At 41.2% G+C, this 16,706-nt stretch overlaps 1 protein-coding gene across 2 annotated transcripts in view; it reads right to left on the bottom strand.

Moving 5' to 3' along the window:
- Positions 1-2,359: 2,359 nt before the first annotated feature.
- Positions 2,360-16,706, bottom strand: part of CABLES1 (Cdk5 and Abl enzyme substrate 1) — a 77,924-nt gene continuing 63,577 nt past the window's right edge. For both annotated transcript variants that reach the window (XM_063130638.1, XM_063130637.1), the window contains 3 exons: positions 5,822-5,928; positions 4,317-4,524; positions 2,360-4,068 (listed from right to left, as the gene is read on the bottom strand). In XM_063130638.1, coding sequence (XP_062986708.1) covers positions 3,928-4,068; positions 4,317-4,524; positions 5,822-5,928 — 456 coding nt within the window. In that variant the 3' untranslated portion in view covers positions 2,360-3,927. The remainder of the gene's footprint in view (positions 4,069-4,316; positions 4,525-5,821; positions 5,929-16,706) is intronic.

Raw genomic sequence — 16,706 nt, 5'->3', positions numbered from 1 at the left:
ATTTTTGGCAATCCTCGTTGCCCCTGCCTTCACCTCACCCCATCCCCAATGCAGTTTTAGCATTGCAGTAATCTTTTGAACAGTTTGACTTGCTTATGTGTGTGAATAGCTTTTTCAAAATATTAAGCCAGACAATACAGTGCACTGCATATGTCAACACATTATGAAGTACAATGGAATGATCTGTCCCCGAGTCCATTTCCTACATTAAAAAATGGGACTACTTGCCAATCAACTCTTTTGGCCATGATAAAAATAACAATTGTTTTCTTGCTTTTATCATTTCATTATTGTTTTTAATGCAATCATGGAGAGGGAGAGAAGTACTATAGCACAGTTCATCAGGTTTTGTGCTTTGATGGTTTCACGTTAATCAGTATGGCTTCATCTTATGCTCCAAAGTGAACAATACAATGTTTTCATTTTTTAAGGTATTTTTCACAAAGATGGTGGGGGCAGGCGGGGGTGGGGAGCTGAACATTTCTGTAAATCAAAGCAGGAATTTCCCAACAATCAAGATGTCCTTCTAGAATCCTGCTGAAACTGAATTAGGGTTAGATTGCAAAATGGAAGACAACTGATAGGAGTGTGAGACAATTAAGACTACTGCAACAGGCATTGAAATGGTTCAGATATGCGTTTTATACAACCCTACCCACCCAAGGCTTTGCTTTCTGCTCCTGTAGCCCCAGAAAGGAAGTAGCCAAGTATCTGCACCAGTTGTACTCTCTACACAACCACCTTTCAAGGAGGGAAAGGAAAATTGTAGATTTAAACACAGAGACATTTTCCATGTTAGTTCTAGATTAACACGAAATGGATACTGAGAGAACCTTAATGCAGAAGTTTGTGCCTGTTTCTTCAATAAATTTTGGGCAACAAATGGTTGGTGGTACTTTTTATTGTCCCAGCACGTCAGCAATTTGTTTAAGCTGCCTTTGAATGAAATCCAGCTTCAGAAGAATGTAAGATGAGCCAAGTTGGATCAGACTGAGGGTCCATCTAGTCCAGCACTCTGTTCACACAGTGGTTGACCAGGGACCCACAAGCAGGACATGAGTGCAACATCACCCTCCCACGCATGTGCCCCAGTAGCTGGTGTACATAGGCTTACTTCATGTGAGTGGACACCAACCTATGCAATGGGACCTCTCCCTCCTCTCCCCTCTGTCCCTTGCAGGCCCTTGTGTCTCCCATCTGCCTTGTAAAATCTGCCTCTGTAGTAGATTTTGAGGGCATGGAACTGACAGAAGCCATTCCATCAGCAAGAGGTGGGGGGAATTAATTAGATATCACTCAGTCTCTCTAGCATCTCATAATTAAAGAGGAATCCTTTCCCCACAGCAAATAGAAGAGGAACATCAGTGAATAGCAGCAACAGAGGATGATTGGGCAGGGGGACACTTCTTCCAAAACTTCCGTACAGAGATATTGGTCCATTGGGTTAGGAAGTACTCAGAGCAGTGTACCCCTTCGGTCTATATGTTTCTATCACTTTCCACTCTGAGGTTTGCTATCAAAGAATAGTCTTTCCCAGAAAAAATGAAAAGATATAGGACATATAATGTGCAGTCTAATCTAATGCTTGTTTTCCCATAAGCCAGACCCACCACAAAGTGGAATTTAAAAAAAACATTGTGACTTTTCTGGTAAATCATTTTGCATTACAGGACAGTTTTTGGTCCTAAGGCTATGCAGAATATATATTTCTTGGGCCATGTAGCTGAATGAAGATAAAGAAAATGTAACCTCCATTCATTTCAATTTCTACATTCTTCAGTCCGTGCGGCAGTAGACAAGTGTGTTGGAACTTGAGAACTTGTACACGTTTTACTTTAACATTGTTTTATTCTTCCTTCCTCTATGGTAATAGTGTCTGTGTTTTTAGTGTGTATTTGCATTGTTCAAGCCAGAAATAGAACATGGTGCATGAAAACATGCATTTTTAAATACATATTTGATGTGGTTCCATGCTGCAAGGGTCTCCAAATTGGCTGTAATTTCCTTTATTATGTATCAGAAGGCTCATAGCTGAAGTGGACCACAGAATTGGGATGAAAAATATGTACTTGTACAATGTAAGTAACTGGTGGCTGGTTTTAAGGGAGAAATTAGACATTGAAAAAGTAGTGATTGACACTGGAAAAGAGGCAGCATAGCTATAGCAATAAAGCGGCTGTTCATTTCAAATTGTAGCCTTTTTTACGTAGAATATTTTTTTGAAAAATAAAAGAAGGTATTAAATAAGAAGAGTTTGCATTTGTATATTTTCTTTCTGGTTCTTCCCTCTTCTGTTTGTCCCAATATGTCACTAATGACTGGTACAGAAAAAAGAATGGTGAATTGTATTACACTATGAAACAGTAAAGTATTTGACTTTATTGAAATTATTGTGCCCGTCTTGGACTGTGTCAAGTGAATCAGCACTGGAAAAAGTGGAACATGTACATTAACTATATATAAAAATAGTAATTTAATTCTTTGATGCATGTCCTTTAGCATATTACCAAGCATATCCAGCTGTCATTATCTTCTCATAGGTATTTTTATATGATTATACACACATACAGTTATTTAGAAAACAGGATAGAGATGGAGATTCGGTTTGGGTTTTGCGCTTTCCCACCCTGGACTTTGTAATTTACGAACACAGTTAAGTACTATAAGATTCCAGAATAGTGAAATATCAGAGAAGTATGAAAAATGTAGCAACTGCAGTGGCCTCTGCTCTCAAAATCTGATTTTGTACAGTCAATTCGCATTAAAAATAATAACTCGGCAACAACAAAAATTACCCACATTGAGGTGCGTATCCGCTATCAAGGCCCTAGACTGCCGATTTTGCTTTTCGGCTGTACGGGTTTGTTTTAGAAAACACTGTTTAAACATACAGCACCATCAATGTGCCTCAGAATGCACTCTAACATAGAGCACAAAATACAAACACTACAGAGTGCAAGCCTAACCATCTCCACGGAAGGAAAAGTGCAGAGGTTAGAAATACGCGTGTGGCTTAAAACAAGATGTTTCCAAAACTACATCTGTCCTCCTTACTGAATGGCACTACGTACAAATGGGAAAACGTAAGATTCGTTCTTGGTTTCTGTTTTATGTCTAGTCTTTTTTCTCCTATTCTTTTTTTAGTAGTAGTATAATTACTATAAACACAAAAATATAAACATATAAACCCAAAAATAAAAGTTGGTGAGGGGGAAACTCAAACAATCAGGGCTTACAAAATATCATCTGAGGTTATTCAAATGAACCCATATGCCTCCCTTTCAGTAGTTTTGTTTAAGCAAATAGAGAAAAAGTTGTCCTCTGGTCTTTAGTAAACAATATCACAGCAATGATCCAAGGTTGCCACCTGGTTCCAAACTTGTTCCGTGTTTCACTCTCAAATAAACAATCCACCCACCACCAGGAAAAGTGCACTTTCAATAGCAGATACAAAAATAGATTGGCACATCGTTGACACAGTGAAGATACCACAACCTGTCATTTCTGTAAGCTGGAAACCAGTTGCTTGTAGGAAAACTGATGAAGCTCCAAATAAGTAAATGGGATAGCCAAAAAATAAGCGTGAAGTGAAGGCTGCTGTTAATCCTCATTCTTGCAGGAATGCTATGGACAACTCAAGGAAGTTTTCATTTGGTCCACATGATATGAATCTGCTCTACCCACAGTTCAGTTACATGCAACTCATTCATCACTTGCACTGAGTCAACAGTTCATCTAGCCTGAGAGTCTTAAGGAATTCACTGCTTTAATCTTTTTAACTGGTTGAAAAGCCGCACTGAAAAGAGAATAAAAGGTGTTGGAGCATCTGCATCCCATTTTTCCATTTCCAGTAGTAATTGCTGCACTTTTGAGCACAATAGAAAATAGTTTTAAAACCCCTCCCCCTTCTTGGAAGGGTAGCCTGTGCTAGGAATTCTGGATCAAACGTCTGTAATGTGGCATTACTTCATGTTCAGGCAGATGGAGAGCAAATTCCAAGGCCACTAACACTGGGAATTCGAAGGCAATCAGCTCTCGCCTGTTCAACCGGAACTTCTCTTCCAGTTTCTGTAACACAGTCAAACAGACACAACTTAATACATTTGGATAGTATCATGTGGTACTTGAAACAATGCCTTCCAATCTTATTTATGTTAAAACAGGTCTACTTGGTCATCTTATTCCAAGCAAAGGTCAATACATGACATAATGACAACATGTCGATTTAGCAATTCCTTTCATCTGAGCCATTGTCCCAACCATCCCCCTTCACCTTTACCTTTTGTGGCAAAGGGTGGTGGCCTAGGCATACTTACATCTATAAGATGTTTGACTTCATGCTTTTTGAGGTCACTGCCAATTTTGGCAGCCAGCAGGACACAGGCTCCAGCACAAAGCTTTCTGTTCTGCTTGTTCAGTTTTCCCTTGAGAGCAAGCTTCTCAAAATAGACAAAGGCCATGGCCACAGTGGGCTCCTCAAAACCACACTCTTCTTGAGCTAGTTTGCGCATCTCTCGCTTCAGGCTGAAGGGGTAGGGGTGGGGGAAAGAAAACCAAAGATTACAATAGTAAGGCTTATCATTCAGAGGGCTTTGCATTAACACTTCATGGGTAGTATCCAACTGTGCCTCACTACTAGCATGAATGATGTTGCATAAGCATTAACCGAGTGCACAACACAGCTAATGCTTGCTAGGGTAATGGGGAAAGGCATATTAATGCTTTTTCCCCAATGCCCTCAGAACTGCTAGCTATGTTGAGCATGCGTTGATTTACATCTATGCAGTGTTATAATAGTAGTGCTGAGGCACAGTTGGATACTACTCAGTGTGCATACCAGTTAGCTGAAATATGAATGGTAGGGCTGGGCAACAAGTTGAGTGGGATTTACTGGTAAGTCTCTGGGAGATTTGCAGTAAATCAGCAAGGGATTCGGACTCCACATCGTTTAACAACAACAACAACAAATGAGGTGTTTTTTCCACCTAAATTAGGCTGCTGAAATGAAGAAAGCCTGGGATAACCAAGAGTGGACTTTTCTGTGAGAACTGTGAGCTGAGCTCAATTCAGTTCTGATACTGAAAACAAATTCCTAGGTTCAGAATACACTCAGATTGCTCTTGCCAGAGGCCTGAACTGTTCACCTGCAGTGGGCTTTGCAAATTAGGCCAAGGCCTGTAAGTTGCTGACCCCTGCTCTAAGTGCACTGAGAAGGGAAGACTGGAGATGTTGGAAATTGTATTCCAACACATCTAGAGGGCACCAGTTGGGGAAGGCCAATTTACTTTCTCAGGTGTGCCCAGGGCAGAAAAAACACTTGTGCTACAACTAATACTTTTCCCCCTGACTTGTGAAAAGTAATGCATACATTGTAGATGCAAGGTAGCAAGCTTTTTGTACTACTGCCTCTTCAATGCAACTCTTGAAAAATAGTCTTTTATCTATTAAAATACACTCATAATGAGTCTAGCTATCACTTGGTTACATCAAGTATTGCCAATCTTGCAAACTCCCCTCAGTCTCTCCTGGATATAAAGGGAAGGTCACTTTGTTTTCTCTCTTTTCTATGGCCTTAAAAACAGCATTCACATCCCTCTATCCTTACCTTTCAGTGCCTTAAGATAATTATTTTAAAACATCTGCAAGCCAGTAGTATATACTTAGGCCCATCTGCTTCCTATCTTATTTATTCGGTTTCCTAGTCAAAGCAAACAGCTAGTTTGTTCTGTGTCCCTGAAGGTCATTGTTTCAGAAAATCTATTGTTAATATTTTACCTCAGTCTACCATATGTACTAAAGGGCAGTTGCACAGTATTCATACCTTCTTATTTTACTGAGCGTCAACTTGATGTGAGGGAACTTCTCCTTGAAGGTTTCATTCATATCTTTCTTAAGGTCTGATGGCTTCACATAATCAATGACTGTCGTCTGTAATACATCAGGAAAAAATCAAGAGGATTTTGTTGATATCCTTTTAGCATTAGATTAGAATCAGCAAATATATTTTATTTATTTAAAATATTTATATCCCACCCTATATCACTAAGGTCGGCGTACAGATAAAAACATATAGTATAAAACAATAAATATACACAGTTAAAAACAAATTAAACCATAATCCAAGTTAAAACAATATATAATTTAAAAGCAATAGATGCAGTTAAAACAGTTAAAACAATGTGCCAGTGAGTTTAACCATCAAAGGCTTTGTTAAAAAGCCATGTTTTTACTTGGCATCGAAATGCAATCAATATTGGCACCAATCGGGCCTCCAAGGGGAGGGCATTCCACAATCGGGGTGCCACCACAGGGAAAGCCCTCCCCCTTGTCCCATCATAACGTATATGTTGCATTGGTGGGATGTGGAGAAGGGCTCCTCCAACAGATCTAAGGTCTCGGGCAGGCATATATAAGGAGAGGCGCTCTCTCAAGTATCGCGGTCCCAAGCCGTTTAGGGCCTTAAACGTCATTACCAGCACCTTGAATTCCGACCGGAAGCGTATAGGCAGCCAGTGCAGTTCCTTTAAAACCGGTGTTATGTGGGCTCTGTAAGATGTACCTGCCAGCAGTCTAGCTGCTGCATTTTGCACTAGCTGCAATTTCCGCGTCATCTTCAAGGGCAGCCCCACGTAGAGTGCATTGCAGTAGTCTAATCGGGAAGTTACCAGTGCATGCACTACTGTGGCTAGATTGTCCCTGTCCAGGAAAGGCCGTAGCTGGCGGATCAGCCGAAGCTGACCCCAAGTACTCCGTGCCACAGAGTCCACCTGGGCCTCCAGTGACAATGATGGATCAAGGAGTACTCCCAAGCTACGTCCCTGCTTCTTCAGAGGGAGCGCCACCTCATCCAGAACAGGCCGCTTACCCACTTCCCGGACTCGGGAACCACCAATCCACAGAGCTTCCGTCTTATCAGGATTCAGCTTCAGTTTATTGGCCCTCATCCAGCCCATTACAGCCTCCAGGCACTGGTCCAGCACCTTCACAGCCCCAGCTGACTCCAACGACAAGGAGAATTAGAGCTGAGTATCATCAGCATACTGATGGCACCCAACCCCCAAACCCCTAATGACCTCACCCAACGGCTTCATATAGATGTTGAACAGCATGGAGGACAGAATAGAACCCTGTGGAACCCCACAGCTTAATTACAATGGGGTGGAACAGGAATCCCCCAATACCACTCTCTGGGATCGGTCCCGCAAGTAGGAGCGGAACCAGTGTAACACAGTGCCTCCTACTCCCATCTCGCAGAGCCGACCCAGTAAGATACCATGATCAATGGTATCAAAAGCTGCCAAGAGATCCAGGAAGATCAACAGGGTAGCACTCCCCCTGTCTTTCACCCAGAGTAGGTCGTCAGTCAGAACCACCAAGGCTGTTTCAGTGCCGAGCCCTGGCCTGAAACCAGACTGAAATGGGTCCAGATAATCCGTTTCTTCCAAGAACGTCTGAAGTTGCCCAGCCACCACACTCTCAAGCAACTTGCCTAAAAAGGGGATATTATCAATAGGGCGGTAGTTCTCACATACCTCTGGGTTCAGGGAGGGCCTCTTCAGGAGAGGGTGCACTACAGCCTCTTTCAAGGCAGCAGGCACCACTCCCTGACAGAGGGAGGCATTTACCACTCTCTGGACCCACCCAGCCAAGCCACCTCTGCTAGATCGAATTAGCCAGGATGGGCAAGGGTCAAGCTTACATGTAGTGGGATGGACCGATTCAAGCATCTTGTCCACATCATCAGGCTGCAACAACTGAAACTGATCCCAAAAAATATTAGATGGGGCACTGTACACATCCCCAGACTCTGCGATAACTGTGGCATCAAGTTCCGAACGAGTCCGAGCAACTTTCTTCTCGAAGTGCCTAGCAAATTTATCACAGCAGGTTACCGAGGGTTCCAATTCTGGTTTCCCAGAGCCCGAGCCTCCTCCCAATAGGCTCTTCACCACCCGGAATAATTCTTCAGGGCGGCATTTTGAGGATGAAATTGAGTAGGCATAGTAAGATTTTTTTGCCATCCTCACTGCCGCGTAATAGGCACAACGAAGAGTCTTTGCTGATTTTCGATCGTACTCACTCCGAGACCTACTCCACCTGCACACTAGCTGTCGTCTAGCCTGTTTCATTGCCCGTAGATCTTCTGTAAACCAAGGTGAATTATGGGCTCCACAGCACCGGAGTGGGCGCTCGGGAGAGATTGTATCAATGGCCTTTCCCATCTCACAATTCCATAGTGAGACCAAGGCTTCGACCGAATCGCCAAGCCTATCAGCTGGAAAATCCCCCAGAGCATTCAGGAATCCTTCATATTCCATAAGTCTCCGGGGACGGACCATCTTAGTGGGTCCCCCACCCCTGTTGGGGGTGTTTACTTTTATCTGAAAAGTGACCCAAAGTAGACGTTGGGAACAATCACCAGGGATGTGGCAATCCGACTACTTTTCTAGAGAGGTAGCAGAGTAAGTCTGCTGCAGCAAAACACAACAGAACATCTTCTGGAACCTGAAAGCCAAACATTGTAGCACATGCTTTCATAGGTCAGAAGGAAGAGAACTGAATTCTTAGGATGCAAAATATTTTCAAGAAGCCTGATATGTTTTGGCCTGTTCTTTATTCTAAGGCCTTCCTCGGGGAGGGGAGCGTTTCTTGAAAATAAATATTTTGCATCCTGAGAACGACCTGTTTTGGATGCTTAGTTCCTTTTTTCCTTTCTTTTTTCCCATATGCTTTCATAGAACAGAACTCACCTCATCAGATACATGGCGTTTTCTCCAACTGCCCCACCCCCACCCAAATCTATTTATTTTTTGTAATTAGCATGGTCAAAAGATCACAAATGCAAGAGATAACAGTAGGTTTGTATGTGGGTCACTCTATCCTTATCTCATTTACAAGGGCTTTACTGCTGAGAATACTTTCTTTTCAGCTATGCTGTTCTAATTTAATACCTGTACTGGGAGAGAAATTCAGGATCCTGATTAAGACTGAATTAAATATAATTAAATTTGCTGATAAATTCTAGTTCAGCCATTTTATGCTGGAATCTTTTTTTGAAGTATGTTTTTGTTGAAGTACAGTGACTTTTAGGTCAATAACAGAGCACCTTGTTAGACCGGTACGTCCTCTAACTGGTTTCTAAATGGTGCCGTTCATAATGTCTGTTGCAGAGTTTGTCTGGTTTGTCCTATGCAGACAGCAGAGGACATTGTTTGCAGTGATAGCATATATCCATTGGAGGTGAATTAAACCCTACACTGTGCTCTTTTTGGCACCAGGTAAAGATCTTTTTATTTTCCCAGGCATTTTAGATTTTTAGTTTCTGTTTTAAATCTAGTATTTTATTTTAAATCTTTGCACTTCCGCTAGGTTCTATTCAGTTATTATTTTTTATTTTTATACTGTAGGTATAAATTTTAAATTTTTATACTGTATTTTATCATCTTGTAGTTTATGTTTTTAATTGTTGTGGACCGCCTACAGAGCTTTCAGTATTGGACAGTATAGAGATAAATACATAAGAGGGTGTTCAAGTCAGGTTCGTGATGGTCTGGTTTTGTTGCAGGGTCGAGTTGCTGAGATTTGTGCCTTTGTTAAATAGTATGCTATTGTGAATACCATTTTTTTTAATTATGGGTCTGCCTTTAAGCAAGATCAGGCCTGCCACTCATACCTTGTGAAATAGATGTATAATTTTGCAGAATGAGCTGTATATCACTGATGATACATTGGAGCAGTTTTACCTGGATTTCCATTGCATAATTACACTGTGGACCATCCAGGCTGAGGCTGACGGTGGTTTTCTCATTCTCCCAAAAGCCACATTTACCATTAGTTAAATGGTACTACATTGGAGGACAGAACCCTAATAATAATGAGAAAGGGGGCATGCATTTGCTCTTCCTCCTGGCTCCAAATGACTGATTGGCACTTTCAGAGCTGATTATACTTCATAGGGTCCATCTCTAAGGGGATGAATGCATGCACAAATAAAACAAGGGGACAGCTGCATAGCAGAGATGGTTCCCAACGTGTTTTGAAGAAACTCTTATCAATTTTTAATGTTTCTGGATAAAAATAGCTGGGGACAACTTTTCTACTACAGCTTACCTAAACAGAATAATGTACAAGAATAATTGTACAACTCCAGAAATGATCAGTACATTGATTGTGATCTTTTTAATACTCTGTGTATGCTCAGCTTCTATACAAAGACTGTCTTTGCTGCATTGAGAAGACTATTATCATAGCATAGCTATTGAAATGTTTTTCTCCCAGCACCGTTTGCCTAATTTTCTTGACAGCACAGAAGAAAGAAGAATGTTATGAGGCAACAGATGAGTAGAGGACGGAATCATGGCCCACAAGGTAAGGACAAGTAAAGCGTGCAATGTGGAAAACCACAATCTGTTAAACAATGGAAGCCCCAATCATCCTCCCCAACAAGATTATGAAAGAAATTGCCCACGTGTATATATCTGTGGCTTAGAGGTTCTGGAAGCCTACATAGAGAAGATCACAGAATTTAGTGCATGGGATCCATCGACAAACTAGTTAAGTGTAAAGCATTTTGCACATTAATAATATAGAGAAAATCCACTTTCATTTATTTTTTAAATAATTATTGCAAAGGTTATATATTCTGTGGTCTTGTCTATGTAGGCTTCCAGAACCTCTAAGCCACAGATTTTAAGGGGCATATGCTTTAGGCTGCTTTCCTCTTGCACCTTCCAGGTAAAGCCTTTCTTATCTGTCTTTCGATCATTTCCAGCAGAACTGCTAAACCATTCACTCAGCACTTCTCGGATGCTATTTAAAATGGATGACTTGAAAAAGTACATATTAGACATTTAGACAGCAGGAACACTGAGTGACATGACAGTTTCAGGGATGACAAATTTTTGGCCAGGGCCTGCTGACTCTATCTGCTCTCAAAGTCCAAGTACAGAGTTCTGTTTTCCCCCCAAATGCACAAAGCTACAAAACATGTTTTTAGGGCAGAAAAACCCTTTGAGTGTCCTGTTCTCTTCAGCCCCTCTGTCTGTTTAAACAGCCAACAACTCCAGGTATGTTCAACATGCTTTTAATTAAGTGCCAAGAAACAGAAGAGATGTATCAAATTACAATGCAAATTCCATGGGAAATCCAGACACTCCAACATAGCTTATAAACTGCTCAAGAATCATTCAGACAGAGGGATGTACTCTCTTAGATATATATGCATGGGAAGACAGTGTGGGGTTGCTTTATGAAAGTGCCCCCATGCAAAAAGCTCACTGGAACATTTAAGAATGCTGTGTCCCCCACACTTTCCACTACAAGATCCTCTCTTGATAAGAAAGATGAACTACATGCTTGATTTCTGCCTGTATATTAGGGACAGAAAAGAGCAAAATGGAGCCATCATAGTTTATAAAGTTCTGAAGTATACATCATTTTCTCTTAAATCCCAACCACTCAAACCACAACAGCAAATCAGATTAATGTTTAGAATACAGATGGCAAGGAACTGGCCCAGTGACCTGCCCAGTATTTTAATTCCCTAAAGTGAGTTGAAAATATTAATGTGCCAGACTGTTTACTTTTGAGGACATGAAATATGTTGTTAGCACTTAAACTCTGAGAAGAGCTGGCGAGAGTCCACTGGAACTGGTAGCTATTTATCCTGGCAGACATTCAACTGTTCAGCAAGACACAGCAGCAGAGTAATGACTTGCTGTCCCCTTTGGTGGAATGGACAACTAAACATGAGTTGCTCTCCTGCAGCAAGTGTTAAGCCAATTTGAGCTTTTGCCATGGCCCACCATTGAGACAACTTACCATGCAGACTATTTAGACGATCAAAGGAATTCTAAGTTATTCTTGAAGTTTTCCAGCAACCAACAAAGTTGCAGAAGCAAAAACAAGCAGCAGAAATCCATTCCTAGACTTACTACCATAATTTCCAAGCTGGAAAAAGGTTAAACATATAGTTAAAATCGCCGAGCTACTGGAAAAAAGTAACTGCTCTAAACAGACTCAGAAAGCTCCCCCTACATCAGCTGTCCCCAGCCTGGGACCCTGCAGATGTATTGGACTACAACTCCCAGCATGCTGGGAATTATAGCCCAACGCATCTGGAGGAGGACAGGTTGGGGAAGGCTGCCCTACATGTTATAAGCTTTAGCAATACTTTGATTCTTCTGTGTCTGCACTACTGCATTTTGAGCTTCACCTGTGTAAAGGGCGGATCACAAATGCCATTAACACTCTGGTGTGTGGTACACAGGACCTGCCCTACCACTTGGCATAACTGCTCATATAGTCACTATTCCAGGATTTGTACAACCAACAGCTGTGATTATACTAGATTAGGAGGCCAGGAGCTTAGCGCACAGTATTATCTACGCCAGGAGTAGGTGATCTGTGCCCTCCAGATGGTACTCCCATAAACCCCAGACAGCATGACCAATGGCCAGGGATTATGGGAGCTGTAGTCCAAAACAACTGGAGGGCACTAGCTTGCCTACGCCTTGTTCTATACAGACTGGCAGTGGCTCTCCTACCTGGAGTGCTGAGGATTAAACTTGGGACTTCCGGCATGCTATGTATGTGCTCTATTCCCCAATTTTTTCAAAATACAATAGGTTTGAATCTAGAGCAAGTTACTTATGCTTACGTGCCATTGAAATGAATGTGAAAAGTCAGTCATTACTAACTTTAAGTCCCAATGATTTCAATGGGGCCTAAACTTGATTAACTTCCTCTGGATGCAACTCATTAGGCATGTCACACCTTTGTTCTAATAGACCAGCTTTCCCCAGCCTGGTGATCTCCAGCTGTTTTAGACTATAACTCCCATCATCCCATATCAGTTGCTGAACTGGTTGGGGCTGATGGGTGTTATAGTACAAAAGCCTGGAGAGCACCAAGTTGGAGAAAGCTGCAGTAGACCTTTAAAACGGGGAAAGGAAGTGATGTCCATGCAGCTGCTATAGCACAGTTCAGTACAATGGAGCCTGCATACACAGCTCTCCACCACAAAAGAGAATACTCAGTTAATGGAAAGCATTTTCAGTTGGCCACTCTAGTGTTCACTAAGGGCAGCATCTACTTGCTGCAGATGAGCAGCACACTATAAGTAGTGCAATGCAATTTCCAAGTCACATAATGAGCCAGTGCTGGGCTCTCCTTCTCCTGCGTTCTGTTGAACAGCTGTCTACCCACTGTGACTCCCTCCTTCATGAAAATAATGAATAGTTTATGTGCCTACGGTCTGTGACAGAATTTTAAATATGGCCTTGGAGGTTCCTTTTTATCACCACCAGAAGAAGAAGATCACTGTAAAAAGGCAACCTGAATAATTTATACCATGCTTTACTGCAGGAATAAAGAAACATTTGGTGGCTTCACACGGAAAGCAAGAAAAGCATTTGTTAATAAAGTGATCACCAACCTCTACTTTTAAAGTGTTCTCAATAAATTAATAGTGTATATTTGCATTATCTCACAGTCTTGTATCGTAGATAGGAGAGCCTACATTATCTTCAAGAAGGCATGTAGCACTGAAACAGCTTATAGTTAATCATTCTGAAAATTGCCTGTCTCCCCCAATCACTTGTACATTGCCTGATTTTTATTTCTGTTGCTTCTACATTTCCTATGGCAGAAGGTTCTTTATGGTGATTCATTACAGAACATATGCCCTAGTTTGAAAGGAACATTTGTTGGCAAATAGCACCTGTTGCATTTCTGCCTGCTGTGCAAGTCAAAGTCACAGAGATTCTGTGGCATTCCTAGTATAGCCAGATTGCAGTTTAACAAGTATTTTGTGTTCAACCAACAACCAATTTTGGAATATTAATGGCTGGATAGCAAACCAGTGAAGAACTTAAAGGAATGTTTTAATTTTCTTCTCTTAAGGCTAAATATAAAGAGATCATTTGGGCCGTAGCTAGACCTACGGTTTATCCCAGGATCATCCCGGGTTCGTCCCTGCCTGAGCACTGGATGCCCTGTGTGGCACTTAGATGAACAGGTTTGACCCCAGGACAATCCTGGGATAAATCTTAGGTCTAGCTATGGCGATGTAACAATGGCTGCAACCCATCACTGCTCAGATCATTGGGAGTTTTTCCATTTATCACACTGGGAATTAGGTTGTATTGATCTTCAAATACTTAAAAGACAATAGGGAATAACTCTCCTAGGAGTCATTTTTTAAGATGGGCCATGAAGACCTTTTTATTTTAATCCACCTTTTGTAAAGGAAGGCTTTAGCCTTTTATGCTGAGTTTATTTTTTAGTTGGCTGGACTTTTGAATGTTTCAAATGTGAATGTTTTATTATCCATGAATCGCTCTCCAAATTTGAGTTTTGTTTGAATTGTTTTAAAATTTTGTATGTTGCCTTGGGAAATGTTATTTGAAAAGCTTCATATAAATTAATAATTAGAAGGAAGAAGATTGCTTTAAACTGCTGGACAGGAGCTTTAGATAAGGTATTTAGACAAACAAAAACACCCCTTCCTAACATTAAAAAGCAGCCAGATAACTGAGAAGCAAGGCTTTATTAAACATGCTTTAAGTGTTGTGCACTACCTACGCAGGGAATGCTTAAGCATTTGTTCATTAGTTCAATAAACTGGAAGGAAGTACAGCTGCAGATGAATGTGCCAATTGTTTAAAGTTTATTTATTGTTCCAAGACATGTGTGGAATTAGTTTAAACAATGCAAATATTTTGTTTAACCAGACTTCTATATTCACTTGGAAGAATTCTGAGGAGGACACAGCCCTACAGTATTTCAACATATATATATATATATATATATATATATATATATATATATATATATATATTACTTAATTATGAATCACAGAATTGACGTATAGTTCCTCAATACCTTTTTGTCAAATTGAAATTATCAGAATAATGCAATTTATCTTTTAAAAAGAACAAAACAACCTCTGAAGAGAAGCCCTCCTAGAGTGGTATTGTGTTTGGCTGCATCAGTCCTCAGGAGTGTTGTGCGTTTGTGTGATGTCAACTTGAAATGCTGTTGCATGGTGCAATCCAATAACATGTCATCTCCCTTTTTAACCATGAAAGCCACACTGTATAGTTTTGTAATTTCCTTGTGGAAGGCTAATTACTCTGGACAAAATCCAACGTCGTATGAGCAGACCTGCGCTCATGCAACAGGACTTTCACCCCACCCTCAATCTACTCTGGAAGGCTCCCCAACACTCTGGAGCAGATTTGGGAGAGTTGTGGGGAGCTGCAGAGGAAAGGAGGAATCACCCTGCCCCATTCCAATTACAGAAGCTGTTCCATCGGTTGGAGAAGTTAACTGGGTAGAACCCCATGTCAGGATTGAATACTAGGATGACCAATACACTCTCCTACCAAAGCACAGAGGTCTCAACGCAGTAAAAGGTTGGAGAGCTCATTCTGATTTTTCCACTTGGCGCTTTCAAAAGCAGCAATAGCTGCTTTTATTCTCCTCAGAACCCAATAACTATGCTCAGTCCTTGAGGGAGAATTAATTGGAAATATACACTCACCGCTTACATGTTTTGGGCAGCTTTCACTTCTAGAGCACAATCTCAAGTTACACGTTCTACAATTAAACAAATTCGTAGTAACGCTAGTGTCAATTCTCTTCCAAATCATACCCAGGCAAGAGTTCCAAGTACTCAGTGGTCCTGTTCAGACAACATGCTAAACCATGTTGCTTAACCACAAAGTGTTTAATGAAATGCATTCCATTAACCATTTTGTAGTTAAGCTGCATGGTTTAGCGTGTTGTCTGAACAAAAGGACACATTTCACTGAGGGAAAACAACCCCAGTTTAAAAGTTTGCAGTCTTTTTCTTTTTGTGCAAAATTCTGCAGTCGCCCTTCAGTCAGTTATGTCCCAAATCTGCTGACATGATTCTACTGAAAAGGCTGGAACAACAAAGCCATTGATGTCTGGCTGTTCCTCTATTTTGAATAGATTGGACAAAAGCTAATTTGCACCACTACTCATAGTTTAGACCATCTCGTACACCCCCCATAACTTTGCTGTGTGGTTGTGCATTTGTGTTTTTTCCTCCCACTCACTCAATTTCTATCCACACCCACAATGGAAAAACATTTCTGCAAGCTGCAGCTGCCAAATCCTAATGACAAAAATCTGACAACTAATGAAAGTTTAATGACAAACTAGAGCTCAACACACAGAGAATAAAATGTTCCATGCTGACACAAGAGCCACTCTTAGCCCTGCCCACCTGTGAAATCTAGTCATTAAAATTGTATTCCATTCAGGACCCCAGGCCTATCTCTGCTACTGCACACAGTAGCTTTAAGGGTTAAATTAGACGTGACAGTGGGAGCCACATTTTTAATTCTTCTATCTGCCACGTTCATGTATGAGTGGGGTGGGGTCTAACATCAAAAGGAGTGTGCAGGTGAGGGGAACAGAACCCTCCTCCCACCTTACTTCCCTGCCCTCATTGTTCAAGGCACATTTCTCCCAGCATGGCTCTGAGTTGGACTGGGACAAAAATGGCTGGGGGGTGATTTGAGCCTACACAGCACTTTAGGAACTACATAGAGAATATTCCAAATGCTACAATGCTGTCCTAATAACTGAACAGAACACTTAGATGCAGCTTTGTACAAAATGACAAGGGGGCAGGAAATACAGATGTATGAGGAATTTGTTTCAGTTCGTTTTTT

Source organism: Elgaria multicarinata, chromosome 7 (genome assembly GCF_023053635.1).
Source record: "Elgaria multicarinata webbii isolate HBS135686 ecotype San Diego chromosome 7, rElgMul1.1.pri, whole genome shotgun sequence".
NCBI lineage: Eukaryota > Metazoa > Chordata > Lepidosauria > Squamata > Anguidae > Elgaria > Elgaria multicarinata.
The sequence above is the reverse complement of the archived record's forward strand: the minus strand, read 5'-3'. Positions and strand labels throughout refer to the sequence as shown.